The 15,779-nt window shown below is 47.6% G+C and overlaps 1 protein-coding gene across 1 annotated transcript in view; it reads left to right on the forward strand.

The window, feature by feature from the left end:
• The first annotated feature begins 1,160 nt into the window (after positions 1 to 1,160).
• Positions 1,161 to 15,779, forward strand: part of LOC147703664 (putative DBH-like monooxygenase protein 2) — a 531,825-nt gene continuing 517,206 nt past the window's right edge. The window contains exon 1 of the mRNA XM_086932001.1: positions 1,161 to 1,518. Within this exon, the coding sequence (XP_086788127.1) occupies positions 1,252 to 1,518 (267 nt within the window). The 5' untranslated portion in view covers positions 1,161 to 1,251. The remainder of the gene's footprint in view (positions 1,519 to 15,779) is intronic.

Genomic DNA, 15,779 nt, shown 5'->3' on the forward strand with positions numbered 1-15,779 from the left:
GGGGGGCTGGTTCTGCAGCTGCAGGGGCCGGTTTTGTTACTGGGGGCCGGTTTTGCACCAGTGCTGCAATATCAGCCTCCAGTAACAAAAGCAGCAAGCAAGCGTGTATAACCACCGAGGCCAGGCAGTGCCTCACTAGGGGTTGGTCTGAGAAAATTGCCAGGACTGTTTTGGGTTCCTAGTCCGGCCCTGATGGTGCTAATTTCTACAATATGAAATGAACAAGCAGCCCTGTTCTCTTTTTTCATTAAGTTTGGACCTGTTTTACAGCTTAAACTTGTCTTCTATCCCCAGGGATTGATGAAAAGGCGATTTAACAGCTAATATCTGGCGAAATGGAATATGCATAACAAATACGGTGAATCCAGTCAACATCTCCTGAAAGGGCGACTTTAGTAGTTTAGAGCATCTCAAATACGAGGCCCACGGGGCAGAATGTGAGTGGGGTCAGGTTCAGAGATCAGATTACAAACCAGAATGTATTGAGGACACAGCTGCGTGCAGGGAAAGTGTGAAACTGTACATCTGAGAGGCGCACACAATTGAAAAAGAATGGGTGCCTTTTAAACCGTTTGGCCGTATCATGGACTTCATGGAGACTAGCGGCAGTAATTAATTAATCTTGTTTATTAGAGAAACGCTAGCTATGAAGTGTTGACGACTAGGTTTTGTTACATATAGTTTGTATACTGTTTCCCCCACCGAGATTTTTCTAATTGTTAACTTTTAATGTATTGTAATTTTATGCTTTATGTTTTTCAATTGGATCGAAAAAAGTTATTTGCATTTAATTGACTTGATGGAGGCGACCCCCCTCACAGCCTCTTCAGGTTTCTGGTTTGGCGTTTGGGACTGCTAGTCCCCAACTTGGCTCAGCCATGTTCTTTGAATGCATTTGTGAGCAATTGTTTTGTAGCATTCAAGAAACGCTCCCTTTTGTTTTTACCTTATGTCTTTGTGCAACTGTGCTTGCGTGCTTTGAACATAGAATAAAAGATTCTATGGCGCTCTTCTGTGCGTTCAACACGTACGGCTTTGTTTCTATCACAAAACTGGGTGAAATGGATCTGTGTGGGAAGAGCTGCTACCAGGAGTCATCAGATACTTAAAGGGCAATGCTGCTGAATGCCCTGTGACAAACGTCTGACAAGAAGATTCCGAGCTAGTTCTTGCAGCCTACTTAAGGTCACCCCTCCTGGAAAGTTCCAGACTCTCCTGGGGTTGACCAGAAGCCGTGCACCAGTTGCCAGCATGTGGCACGCATGGGTCCTTGTCTGCGGCCTACTTCCGTTGGTCTCGCCACAGCCTGCCATGGGGCTGAGGTTCTCCAAGGCCCTGGACAAGGATGGGGCCGTCCTCCTGAGCTGGGACTTCGACCGCTCCACGCGGGTGATCCTGTTCGAGCTGCATGCGCAGACCACGGGGTGGCTGGGGTTCGGCCTCAGCCCCAACGGAGGGATGGACGGAGCTGACATCGTCATAGGCGGGGTATACCCCAACAAGACGGTCTACTTCTCGGTAGGTGGAGGGCGCTGCGTGAGCTATTGTTTCGTGTGAAATGTAAGGATGAGTGAGGCGTAAGGGGGTTTTGTCACCCTGTAGATGCATGGAGACCAATCTCCTAAGGGAAAGATTTCGGGGGCCCAGTCTTCCATTGTTGACGACGGCTCAAATGTTGTGAAGCACTACTTTGTGTGTCCTCTAAAAACATCCCTCTATATTTGAATATTCTGTAAATGCTCCTCTCACCTTAGCGGATCTACTACCCTGAAGCCCCCAGCTCTTCAGTTTCTAGGTGTCCAAATCTAACACCTCCGGTGGGCTATTTTCAAGGGCAAATGATGCAAGTCGATGAACAGCAGAAACTGCTTTTAATGAGCGTAACTGTTTCCTTAAAGACACACCAAGATTTGCTGGTGTGGAGGCGATGGACCTGGGCACCGCACCAGACTGGGAAGTGCTGGAGTACACAGTCTCAAGTTTGTTTTCAGTGTTTTCTGTAAAAACCCCTAGCATTGAGGCATATATTATGAAATCTGTAACGTATTATGAATCACTGCCAAAGAGACTTGCTGCGATTTTACTGCAATATGGGGCTGCTAAGGTCATATTTTCCAGGAATGCTTTTAATTCCCAGCCCTGCTCTGTAATTTTTTGTTTCCCCTGCTTTTTGCAAGTCTGCCCATGGACTGTACTAGGACTCAATTCGTGTTGCTCAACACACCCAGACACCTTGGAGCTATACCTTGCCTGGACCACATTAGTTCTTCTAGCATGTGGTCAACTACTTAGAATACCTGCCTTGTCCCAAACATGTAGGGCGGTCACTGTCAGCCAACGCTGTGGTGACAGGAATAACCGGCAGCTAAGTTAGGTCATGTAACATTTCCTCTTAAAAGAACATGCTTCTATTTCGTTGAGGTCCTTTGCCAACTATTGATGTCTCTCAGAGGAACATGCTTTGTTACTGTGTTCCCTAAGAGGTGCTATCCATTCCATTGCAAGCAAGCAAACTTTATTTGTATTAGTTAATTAAAACCATTGCAAAAGAAGTCAAAACGTTAAAAATAGAGAAACAGTTCCATTGTGCCCGTATTTATTGGGGGACAGATGTGTATATGTAGGCTGGTATCTTTAGGCTATCATAAGGGGACACAATCTGAGTGTCCCTGGATACCACCCAGTAACTCCGCCCCAACAGAGTTACCAGTATGGGGGATAGGGCTGACTCCAAGGGACAGAATTACCAGGGGATTAAAGTGGGATCGCCAGTTTCCCCTTGAAAATGAGGAATTACTGGACAATCAGTAATTTGGGGTCTAATTCTCCAGGTGACTCCTCAGCTAATCCACAAAGTTTCACCAGGAAAATCTTCAGGTAAAACAAAAGTGATCTGCAGTGTTGCAGCACGATAAAGATGGTGTCGGTCACCACCACTAGCATAATCAAAACCTTATTTTCTTTTCCATCAATGCTAAACTCGGGTATTCCCAGAGAAGTACTCATCTTCTTGCACACCAATTTATACTCTCTGACTAATCCTCCCTATGAATGACTAACAATAAGAACTGTCATTCTTTCCAAAAGCATGGAATGCCATTAAGCTATTCCCTTCGTGTAATTTGGGTCATCCCTTGATGTGCCTTCCCTGTTTTGATAGCGGCAACCACTCTAAATTGACCTGAGTGGCAGATTGTTTGGAGACCATGCTTGTTGTTATCCCTCTCTCAGCTGGTCTGGGGTGAACCCAGGGCTGTTGAAAAGTGTACTAAATTAATCCATTGAGTGGGTGGATGAATGGTATACTAAATAGCATACTTCCTTGCACTGAATTGCTTTAAGGCCCTTCATGCTAAGCTGGTAGGATGCATAGAGGCAGGGGCGGCCTTAGGCATGTGCAAGCTGTGCACCTGCACAGGGCCACCAAACCCCAGGGGCCACCACGCCAATATATATCCTTAATATAATAATCCTCTGAGGATGGATACATATTTGCGTGGCGGCCCCTGGCAGGGATTTGGCGGCCTCCGGCTCTGTTCCACTTTCAAACACCTTGACCCCCCCTCTTCACTGGCCTCCTCGCTCCGCCCCGCCCGGACCCCCTCTTCCAGGGCCCCCTACCTATGCTCCCTGCCCAGGGCCACCATGAGCCTAGAGCCGCCCCTGATAGAGGATTCCGGAAAGAGGAGCTTTGGTGTTCCCTGAAGGTGGGGGGGTTCGTTTTATTGTGAATGCTCAAGGGGAGAGGGCTCAGTGGGGGTATCCAAGAGTGTATTTTGCAGGTACCATAGGAATTTCATGTGAATATGTCTGTGGGTGAGGCAAGATGTCACTGGCAGTGAAAGAAAGTCAGTATGGTTATTTCAGGGTGATGATGAGAAAGTCCCAAGGAGTCTTTTCTATGATCAGTCTTTCTACAGCAGGAAATATCAAGCTTGATGTTTATCAGGCCAACATATTGTTCTGTCACATTTGAGACGTGAGTTGATGGTAGCTCCCACTCCTACAGGGCAGTGTTTGGGGCGAGGAAGCAAGGTTATTCCACAGCTGGTTGAATTAGCTGTGAGGTGTGCTGATAAAAAGTAGATACGGTCAGGGCATTGAGAGTATTTTTTTGTATATTTCTATTAATTAAATGTGGCTATTTGGCTTTTGACCTTAGTGATTGGTATTCATTATTAAATTAGAATGAGAGACATAGTTTGGAGATATGAAATTGATGATGCTCCTGGCACTGAGTTTTAAAAATCTCTGTTGATACATTTTGAAAGCAGGACAAGCAAATATAACCTGCTCAATGGTCTGTACATCATTTCAGCATAAAGTGCATATTCTGTTCTCCCAAATTACAATCTGCCATGCATCAGTCACAGTTTTTAATGGTAAACATTTCAATCTACGTAGCATTATGCATCTCTGTACTCCATGTTCCTGATTCCTGTTCAAATAAGCGTGAGGAAGTGCTGCCTGACATGATTCGATGATGCAATGAAATCAATGTTCTGCTCTACATATCCCTATATATTTTTCAATGAAGCGACTTTTCATAGTATTTTTTAGATAAACTGTATTAAATTCTGCAGCATATCCTGAAAAGCAACAGCACACTTTGCAAAGCAGACAAAAAATAAATTCAGTGACACTACATTATATCTATATTGACGTGCTCTGCAGACACTACATTTTCATTTGAAATGTCATTAGTGATGTCATCAGTGATGTCACTGACCATGTCAAGAATGATGTAATATGTGACATAATCAGCAGTGTACTGCGGGCGCGCAAGTTATAGTGAGTACAACTAACTATAACAGAGGAATTTCAATAGTTTTGTACGAGTTAAATGTCCAGCTAACTATAACACCTGTAAAACCTATGGTTTTTTCGGTGAAAATCTAAGGTTTTTAAATGCCAATTCCTAACTATAACATGTCTGAAACCTATGGTTTTTTCAGTGAATTATAAAGGTTTTGTCAATGATAATTTTTAAATGTATTTAATGTTATATATTTTTTTTCATATTGTTTTATTACTTTTTTTATCTATTTTTTTAGATATCTTATTTTTTAAATTACATTACACATATTTAATAAAACATTAAAACAAATATATATATATATATATATATATATATATATATATATATATATATATTGTTATTATTTTGAGTTCTTTTAAATATATTTATATTATTTTCTTTCCCCAATTTTTTAGAGTCGCGCACCCAAAGAGCACCTTCCTCGATCACTGCACAAAACTTAGCTGCCATTTTAGGATTGTTGTGTAGGATCCGCGTAGGGTGTGCGACAGGTATGCATTTTCGTACGCGATTGCTATGCGACCGGTACGCGACTTGTGGCGCATACGCGACATGTACGTATTACACAATGTGATGGGTCGAAGTTCCGCGGGATGTCATATGCGTGTTGGACGCGGTGGGTGCGCTATTCCAGCGAAAAAATTTTATGTCCAAAAACATATATATATATATGTATATATTAGAGCAAATTGCGCAAGCGCTTTGGGAGGGCTCACCGCTTCATCCGACCCTCCGGTCTGTATTTGGCTCCTCTACAATGTTCACAGGTTCCCCTGAATTAAAATTGGGTCCGACGCGTTTCGGGGCCACAAACGCCCCTTCCTCATGGACTGTGTGCAGTTCAGCACCATGTTCTCTTCACGCTGGTCAAACGCGTTTTAGTTTGAACAGCTGGCGTGGTCCTCCCTAAGTGGGTGGAGTCTGGCAACACCAGGACTCATGGTCAACGTATTCCTGTGAAGTGAAACAAAATAGTAACCTTGAGTAGGCTGGCGTGTCTGCACTTTCATTACTGTCATTAAAATCCTTAAGTAGGATGGCAGGGAAGCTGCGGGCATCATGTTTTATTCAAATGGATGTTGCGCTGACAGGCGAGTGTGTTTGATCTCGCCTCAGTCTCTTAGGACAGGATACATGTTCCGCCATCAGAGTGGAGCTCCTTCCGCGACCGAGGCTGGCCGCCTGAATATAGTAGAGAAAATTGCGCAAGCGCTTCGGGAGGGCTCACCGCTTCATCTGACCCTCCGGTCTGTATTTGGCTCCTCTGCAATGTTCACAGGTTCCCCTGAATTAAAATTGGGTCCGACGCGTTTCAGGGCCACAAACGCCCCTTCCTCATGGACTGTGTGCAGTTCAGCACCATGTTCTCCTCACGCTGGTCAAAAGCGTTTTAGTTTGAACAGCTGGCGTCGTCCTCCCTGAGTGGGTGGAGTCTGGCAACACCAGGACTCATGGTCAACATAGTCCTGTGAAGTGAAACAAAATAGTAACCTTGAGTAGGCTGGCGTGTCCGCACTTTCATTACTGTCATTAAAATCCTTAAGTAGGATGGCAGGGAAGCTGCGGGCATCACGTTTTATTCAAAAGGATGTTGCGCTGACAGGCGAGTGTGTTTGATCTCGCCTCAGTCTCTTAGAACAGGATACATGTTCCGCCATCAGAGTGGAGCTCCTTCCGCGACCGAGGCTGGCCGCCTGAATATAGTAGAGAAAATTGCGCAAGCGCTTCGGGAGGGCTCACCGCTTCATCCGACCCTCCGGTCTGTATTTGGCTCCTCTGCAATGTTCACAGGTTCCCCTGAATTAAAATTGGGTCCGACGCGTTTCGGGGCCACAAACGATGGTACTGAAAGAGTCACTATGTTATTGCAAGAGTAGTCACTGGGTGTTTGCTGGAGTGTATGGATACTGACTGGGGAATTGTAGGCCTGAAACACAAGTGTGAAGGTGATTAGACCACTACATGCATAGTGCATATGAGTTTGAAGCACTCTGTGCCCTACAGCCTGCCTCACTGCATGTGTTCATGCATACTGACTGAATGATAGTACTATAAGAAGAGACACTTGGTAAATTCATAATTGGATGAGTGTTACTTTAGAGAAAGGATTACTAGATGGTACTGAAAGAGTCACTATGAGATTGCAAGAGCAGTCACTGGGTGTTTGCTGGAGTGTATGGATACTGACTGAGGAATTGTAGGTCTGAAACACAAGTGTGAAGCTGGTTAGACCACTACATGCATAGTGCATAGGAGTTTGAAGTACTCTGTGCCCTAGAGCCTGCCTCACTGCATGAGTATATACATACTGACTGAATGATTACAATACTAGAAGGAGAGACACTAGGTGAATTCATAATTAGGTGAGTTTTACTTTAGAGAAAGGATTACTAGATGGTACTGAAAGAGTCACTATGGGATTGGAACAAAAGTCACTGGGTGTTTGTTGGAGTGTATGGATACTGACTGGGAATTGTAGGCCTGAAACACAAGTGTGAAGGTGGTTAGACCACTACATGCATATTGCATAGGAGTTTGAAGCACTCTGTGCTCTAAAGCCTGCCTCACTGTATGTGTACATGCATACTGACAGAATTATTACAATACTATAAGGAGAGACACTGAGTGAATTCATAATTGGATGAGATTTACTTTAGAGAATGGATGACTCGATGGTCCTGAAAGAGTCACTATGGGATTGCAAGAGCAGCCACTGGGTGTTTGCTGGAGTGTATGGATACTGACTGGGGACTTGTAGGCCTGAAACACAAGCGTGAAGGTGGTTAGACCACTACATGCATAGTGTATAGGAGTTTGAAGCACTCTGTGCCCTAAAACCTGCCTCACTGCATGAGTACATGCATACTGACTGAATGATTACAATACTATAAGAAGAGACACTAGGTGAATTCATAATTGGATGAGTTTTACTTTAGCGAATGGATTGCTAGATGGTACTGAAAGAGTCACAATGGGATTGCAAGAGCAGTCACTGGGTGTTTGCTGGAGTGTATGGATACTACTGGGGAATTGTAGGCCTGAAACACAAGTGTGGAAATGATTAGACCACTACATGCATAGTGCACAAGAGTTTGAAGCACTCTGTGTCCTAAAGTCTGGCTCACTCCATGAGTACATGCATACTGACTGAATGATAACAGTACTATAAGGAGATACACTGGATGGATTTATATTTTGTTGAGTTTTACTTTTGTGAATGGATAAGTATATGGTACTGAAAGAGTCACTATACAATTGCAAGAGCAGTCACTAGCTACTTGTAGGAGTGTATGGATACTGACTGGGAATTGTCGACCTGAAACACAAGTGTGAAGGAGGTTAGCCCACTACATGCAGAGTGCATAGGAGTTTGAAGCACTATATGTCCTTAAGCCTGCCTCACTCTATGAGTACATGCATACTGACTGAAAGATAGCAGTACTATAAGGAGAGACACTGGGTGAATTCATATTTGGATGACTTTTACTTTAGATAATGGATTAATGGTTGGTACTGAAAGAATCCCTATGGGAATGCAAGAGCAGTTACTGGGTGTTTGCTAGAGTGTATGGTTACTTACTGGGGAATTGTAGGCCTGAAACACAAGTGTAAAGCTGGTTAGACCACTACATGCATAGTGCATAGGAGTTTGAAGCACTCTGTGCCCTAAATCCTGCCTCATTGCATGAGTATATGCGTAGTGATTGAATGATTACAGCACTATAGGGAGAGACACTGGGTGAATTCATAATCGGATGAGTTTTACTTTAGAGAATGGATTACTACATGGTACTGAAAGAGTCACTATGGGATTGCAAGAGCAGTCACTGGGTGTTTGCTGGAGTGTATGGATACTGACTGGGGAATTGTATGCCTGAAACACAAGTGTGAAGATGATTAGACCACTACATGCATAGTACACATGAGTTTGAAACACTCTGTGTCCTAAAGTCTGCTTCACTCCATGAGTACATGCATACTGCCTGAATGATAACAGTACTATAAGGAAAGACACTGGGTGAATTTATAATTGGATGAGTTTTACCTTAGAGAATGGATCACTAGATGGTATTGAAATAATCACTATGGGATTGCAAGAGAAATCACTGGGTGTTTGTTGGAGTGTAAGGAAACTGACTAGAGAATTGTAGGCCTGAAACACAAGTGTCAAGGTGCCTAGAGTTAACTGGTTTTTAATTCTACCAAAACGTGAGAACAGGATAGGTTTTTAAGCAGTTATGTGTGTGCAAACACATGAAATACCCAAATGCTTCTCTCACAATACTTCCTGTATGCACACAGACTCACAGTGTGATTCTCGGTTTCCCTGCTATCTCTTTCAAAATCCAAACCAAGTTTGCTATGGAAGGGCAGAAGCCTCGGCTCCCGCACTCAAATAGCAAACAGCAGTGTCTTGAGGGTAGGCACCCCGGGACACTGCAGGAGCTGGCCCTGGGGGTGGTGGTCCCCAGGGCCACAACAAGGCTCCAGGAGGGGGGCCCCCCAACAATACACAAAGCCCCAGGGGTGGTGGTCCCTGGGGCTTGGGGGGGCCCTTGAGCCCCCCAACCACCTTTTTTGCTGGAGGGCCTTGGAGCCCCCCAACCATTTATTTTGTAGCCCCGGGGGTGGCGGTTCCCGGGGCCGGGGGGCCCTCTGAGCCCCCCATAAATTTTAATAATTTCCCCCGGGATTTGGCCCCCCGGGGGCTAATTATGAAAGAAGCTCCTTTTTTTATGGCAGGAGCCGCGCACCCTGTGCGTACTTTGGTGTTTAAAAAAAAAAAGAAGAAGAAAATGTTGGGCCGTGGAAGTCCTTGTGGGACCCTCTAAGCAGGTCTAGAGGGTCAGGGTATTTCTACCCTGCCCCCTTTATACATTTTGCACACTTATTCCACTAACTTTTTCAGCCTCGCATCTACCGGGGCACAAAATGGCTGCCAACACTTCCTGGTTTTGAATGTTGACTGCCAATTAGCGTTCAGCGCGGGAACAGGACGGTGCGCTAAGGGTGCGCTCAGGATACGCGGATCCTGCACGGCGATAGATATATATGTACTTTTAGAATCGTTTTTATTACTTGGCAACATATCATAAAACACAGCCCATCTGCCTACATCTACATAGCCGGCAGGGCGAAATCACGTAACCTCTACACAGCGTACGGGTCTAAAACCCGGAGGGCAACCCCGCGAATGAGATTGCAGAACAGAGCAAACTGCTAGGGCAGTTGCGCAGAAGCCATTTTTAACAGAAAGGTACAAAGAAAAAGAAATAAGCAATCAACCCCTCCACCCGTCTACCCCCAACCCCAACTCTGCATCAGCTTCCACCTCCGTCGTCCATCCTCCAAGAACCCTGTACGTAACTCTCCACCACTCAAGCATCACTAGTGGCCCCCATAGGCTCCAAAGCAATAAGCCAAAGAATTTGTAGCTACTTCGGACATGTGACCTCCCTGAGGTCCTTAGAAAGGAGTTGAAGGAAAGGGCCCCATAGCTGCACATATTCAGAACCCTTGCCGTCCATACCCATCGAGAGACGCTCCATAGCCAGGATATGCCAGAGCTTTTGGGTCCAATCCCGCGGGTCAGGTGTGGCCGAGGAACCCCATTGCGCCAAAAGAACCTGCCGCACTACGAGCAGAGCTAATGCAATCTGTTGACCCCTTAGCGAGCACAAGGGAAAAAACTTAGGGTGAGGGAGTCCCAGCAACATGTGTTCAGGTGCCCGGGGAAATGTAATCTGGAAGGTACCATCTATGTCATCAAGAACCGCTTTCCAATAGCGCTCTAGCTTCGGGCAATGCCACAACAGATGTACCAAAGTGCCCGACATGCCACACCCCTGCCAGCAGAGGCCCGACCGCACTACATCCCATGCCTTGATGTGCCCCGGGGTGTAATACCAATAGGCGGCAACCTTATAGGCAGACTCAGTACCCACGGTGTTAGAAGCAGTGTGATGGACACAATAAAAGATATGTTTCCATTCTTTATGAGTCAAAGGATGCCCCAACTCCCTTTCCCAGCAAACCTGCCCCTTTGTACGCTGCTTCTTAGGGCGCACCAGAATCATCGCATACAATTCAGAGATAAGTTTACGATCATCTTTCTTGCAAACTAACCATTTTTCGAAGGTAGTCAAAGGACGAGACATGGAGGCAAAGTTAGCGGGCTGAAGCACCCAGTGCGCCAATTGCGAGTAGTGAAAAGCGTCGGACTCCGGGAGACGGAAGTAGTCCCTACACAGTTGTGAAAAGGGATCAGGCCTTCAAGGTCAAAGAGGGAGCCCACTCTCTTACATCCCTCGTCCCGCCAGCGGTGGAAGACCGGGGACGCACATCGCAGCGGAAAATCACGGTTATCAACAATGGGAGTCATCGGAGAGGGGAAAGTGGTCCAACCCCTACTTAGCGCCAATTGATCCCAGGCTTTCAGTGTCAGGAAGGTCACCGGGGAAGAGTAAAGACCCCACGCTCTGTGCTTGCGTGGCAGCCAAAGCTCACACCAGATATTTCAACTCGCTACCGTCTGATCCATAAAGTTCCAATGCTTGCTAGATAAGGGTCTATTCCACTCCGTAACGTACTGGAGACAGGATGCTTGGTAGTAGGCTGACACTAAGGGAAAACCCAGCCCCCTACAGCTTTTGGTGTAGTGACGAGAGACAAAGCAAGTCTTGGTTTTTTGTTGCCCCACAGGAATTTGTTAAGCCGCCCCTGTAGTTTCCGAAGAGTGCCCGGTGAGGGGCTCAGAGGCAGCATCTGGAAAAGATAAAGAACATGCAGGAGCACCGTCATTTTCACCGCCGCCAACCGCCCATACCATGCTAAATTGAGGCATGCCCAGTCCGAAAGTGCTTTGGTAGTCTGATCAATCAGCAGCTTATAGTTAAGAGAGGCCGTTTTAGCGATAGAGGAGGTCAGTCGGGTACCCAAATACCGAATATCAGAGTGTACCCACTTGAAAGCAAAGTCCTGCTGTAAATCATGCGGCTCAGCATCAGGAATGGAAACATGAAGGATTAGCGATTTAGAGAAGTCAACTTTGAATCCTGCGACCTTTCCAAAGTCAAGGAGTTCTGCTGACAAATACCGCAGGGAGAAGTGAGGCTGGGTAAGCGATAAAATTATATTATCAGCATATAAACTGATTTTGTGAATATCAGCCCCAAACTTGATCCCTGCAATATCCCCATTGGACCGTATGTGCTGAGCAAAGGGCTCCATGTAAAGCGCGAAAAGCAACGGGGATAAGGGACAGCCCTGCCGCGTCCCTCTAGTGATGGGGAAGAGGGCTGACTTGCACCCATTCACACGCACCGCCGCCCTAGGAGCCGCATAGAGGCACCGAACCCAGCGCACATAGTTGTTAACCATCCCATAGGCCCTAAAAACTGCTAACAAATATTCCCAGTCCACCCGATCGAAGGCTTTCTCCGCGTCGATAGAAAGAAAAAAAGCCTGAGCCCGAGAACGGTGGACCAGATCCAGGAGGTGAAGAAGCCGTTTAGTGTTATTCCCTCCCTGCCGCGTCGGGATAAAGCCTGCCTGATCCAGATCTATGATGCCGTCCATCAAGGGACTGAGTCGCACCGCTAAAATGCTCTCAAAAAGTTTTGCATTGATATTAAGAAGAGAGATCGGCCCATACGAGTCACATTCCTTGCCGGGTTTAAGGATGACCGTGATCGCCGCCTCTGACATGGAGGGAGTCACCTCTCCCGTTTCGAGAAAGGAATTGAAGAGGCGAGTCAAGAAAGGAGCCAGCTCTGCACAGTAAGTTTGATAAAATATAGCAGAGAACCCATCCGGCCCCGGGGATTTAGCAACTTTCAGCTGGGCAATCCCAGATATGACCTCCTCTACGCGGATCGCGGAATCTAACGCCTCCGCCGACGGCGAACAAGTGGTGTAATGTCGCAGGACTCCAAATAAGCCGCTATTCCCTCAGCGTCCGCCACCTCCCACCTATATAGGTCCTGGTAAGACTGCAGAAAGGATTCCACAATAAGGGCGTTGTTGCTATGCTTGACTTCCTGAGGGTCTCTAACGGATTGGATGGCCGTCAACTGAGCCCGCGCTCGCAGCCTATGCGCCAGCATCCTACCCCTTTATCCCCACTAAGATAGAATTTATGTTGCAGGCGCAGGAGGGCTTGCTCTGTTCTGTCTAGATCAAGGTGCTTCAGCATACGCCTCTTTGTTTCTAACTCTCTCCAAACTCGGGGGCCCCGTCCTCTTATGAATTGCCTCCAAAGCGCCCACCTCTTTCTCTAACTCTGCGCGCTTTTCGTTACGAAGCCGCGTGTACGATGCCGCCAGAGCAATAAACTTGCCCCAAACCACTAACTTCAAGGCCTCCCATACCGACGCTAACAGTGTACCCCCCTGCTCATTGTCTGTAAAATAGTGGGTGATAGTGTCTCGTATGCGTGCAACCAATGACTCCGAATGAAGAAGAGAGCCGCGGAGACCTCTTGCCATGGGAGGTGAGCAGGACCGAAATAAGGGCATTGTTGGAGACGGAGCGTGGTGTAATGTACCCCACTGACAACTGAGGGAGGAGAGAGGATGTGGCTAAAAAGTGATCCAAGCGCGCATAAGTTTTATGCGCTGCAGAGTAGTAGGTGTAGTCCTGCTCTTGGGGGTGCTGGACGCGCCAAACATCATGCAACCCACCCTCAAGCAGCCACTGCCTCCCCCCCTGTGACATCGCTCCTGCCTGGTAGGACCGCTGCTCGGACCGATCCATCCCCGGGTCCATCACAACATTCAGGTCCCCACCCACCAGAATCGATGCGCCCGGCTGCGCTAAAACCTCGGAAAGGGCCGTCCTCAGGAATGTCTCCTGCCGTTCGTTCGGGGCATATAGTGACCCTAGTGTAAGCTGCATCTCCCCCCACTGGACGTGGACAGCTAAAAATCTCCCTTTAGTGTCAGCCACTTGGGAAAGAATTTTGCCGTGTGCTCGGGCACTAAAAAGGATCGCCACCCCATGCTTCTTAGCAGGACCTGAGGACCAAAGTTATAAGGGAAAGCGCTTATCTTTCATTAGCTTAGTATCCCTAGAAAGGAGGTGGGTCTCTTGCAACACGCACACGTCACTCTCCGCATTCTCCAGCATGGAAAGGATGGGCGCGCTCAACACGGCTATTTAGACCCCTAACATTCAGACTCACGATCTTCAAAGCTCTACCCATAACTCCCAAAGGGAAGGGGACAGCCAACGTGGTACCCATTACCAGCCACGCAGAATGGGCAGCATTGCATAACCTGCACACCGGATCCTCGCCTAACCTTCTGGGAAACTGATGCAGAGCCCCAAAAACAACCTCAAACTACAAAGCTGGACAACACAAGAAGGAAAGAGTGTCAAAAGTCACAATAGCAACTACAGTCTGTCGTGCAGAACCCACGGGTAGGGGAACATGGCGCCATCGTGGAACCTTTCACGCACCTGATACAGGGCACCTCCAACTCACCAGGGCTGAAGTAGCAACAAAAACACATTCGCATCCACAAACTTCCCGCCTCCGGCACCAGCTAAGAGCCCACCCAGAGCCAAGGGAACAGACTTAAAGGTATACCAGAGTTATCAGTCACCAGCGCCACAGAGTTAACTGCAGCTTCTCTCTCCAACAGGCTTGCGGATATGTCCGGTTTCGCCGGCGGGGGGACCTCCCAACACACTGCCACTCAGAGGAGCGCCGACGCCTCCTAGCAAGTGATCCGGTGGATCCGGGCAGAGAAGCAGGCTGCTCCAATCCCAAGATCTCTGAAAGGCAGCGTCCAGCGAGCGAACCTGCACGAGCTTGCCCTTGTATTTAAAGATAAGCCAAAACGGATGGCCCCAAGAGTAGGGGATGCCCTGCTCACAAAGATGGGTAGTGATGGGCTTAAAGTCGCTGCGCTTGATAAGGGTAGAAGCCACCAAGTCCTGAAAAATCGCTGGTTGATGGCCCCGAAACTGCACTGGATTGAGGTCACGGGCCTTCGGGAGGATCTTCTCCTTAGTCTGGAAATCATAAACACATACGAGTATGTCCGGCGGTGGGGCTTTGGCACCTTGTGGCAAGCCAACACAATGGGCAAAAATCCAGTTGTATTTCCTGAGCTTCCTCTTTGCCAAGGATCTGTCGGAACAGCTCCCCAACATACTCAAGGAGGTTGCCTCCCTCCCCCTTCCACGGGACCGCAAAATCCTAATATTATTCCACCGGGACTTATTCTCCAAGTCCTCTGCATGGGCCTGGAGCTCTAAGTTTTGTTCCATGAGGCGAATTACATACTGCTGAAGCTGGTGGATTTCATCTGCGGTGCCCAGGTCGTGGTCTTCCAAAGTCGCCACCCGCTCCCCAATGGCATCAACATCCCGTCGCATCTCGCGGACATCCGAGGAAAGCTGGGAGCAGAGCTCCAGAATGTCCTCTTTGATGGCTGAGAATAACTCTATCATGAAAGCTTTTGTCGCTGGAAGATAGTTGTCTTCAGACTGCGAGGATTTAGCATCCTGTTGAGCGGCCGCCTGGACCGCCGCTTTCTGAAGCAGGTCTTTCAGGGGCTTGTCCCTCTTGCTCCTGGAGGACGACATCATGCCACTAACACAGGCCCAAGGCCAACACCACGCGGATGGGGCAAAGGGAAAATCACCTCTCCAGGAAGGCAGCTGCACTTCACCAACTTCAGAGCAAAAGCGCCAGCGCAGACAGCAGCACCTCACAGCACCATCCAATGCAAGCCTCTGAACTGCTGGGCAGAAGGGGAACTAGATCACGGTCGGACCCCCTCTCAGGCCCTCTATGCGCTGGGAATCTCCATGGGCTGCAACAGATATATAATGAAAGCGGAGGGGCGGCGATTCCCTGTACTACCCACAACGGCGTCCCTCGCCACCAAGCCGTTCCCCACCACTGAGCAACACCGAGTCACCGTCCGCCGAAATATGGACCGAAAAGGCA

This window comes from Lissotriton vulgaris, chromosome 7, assembly GCF_964263255.1.
Source record: "Lissotriton vulgaris chromosome 7, aLisVul1.2, whole genome shotgun sequence".
Classification (NCBI taxonomy): domain Eukaryota; kingdom Metazoa; phylum Chordata; class Amphibia; order Caudata; family Salamandridae; genus Lissotriton; species Lissotriton vulgaris.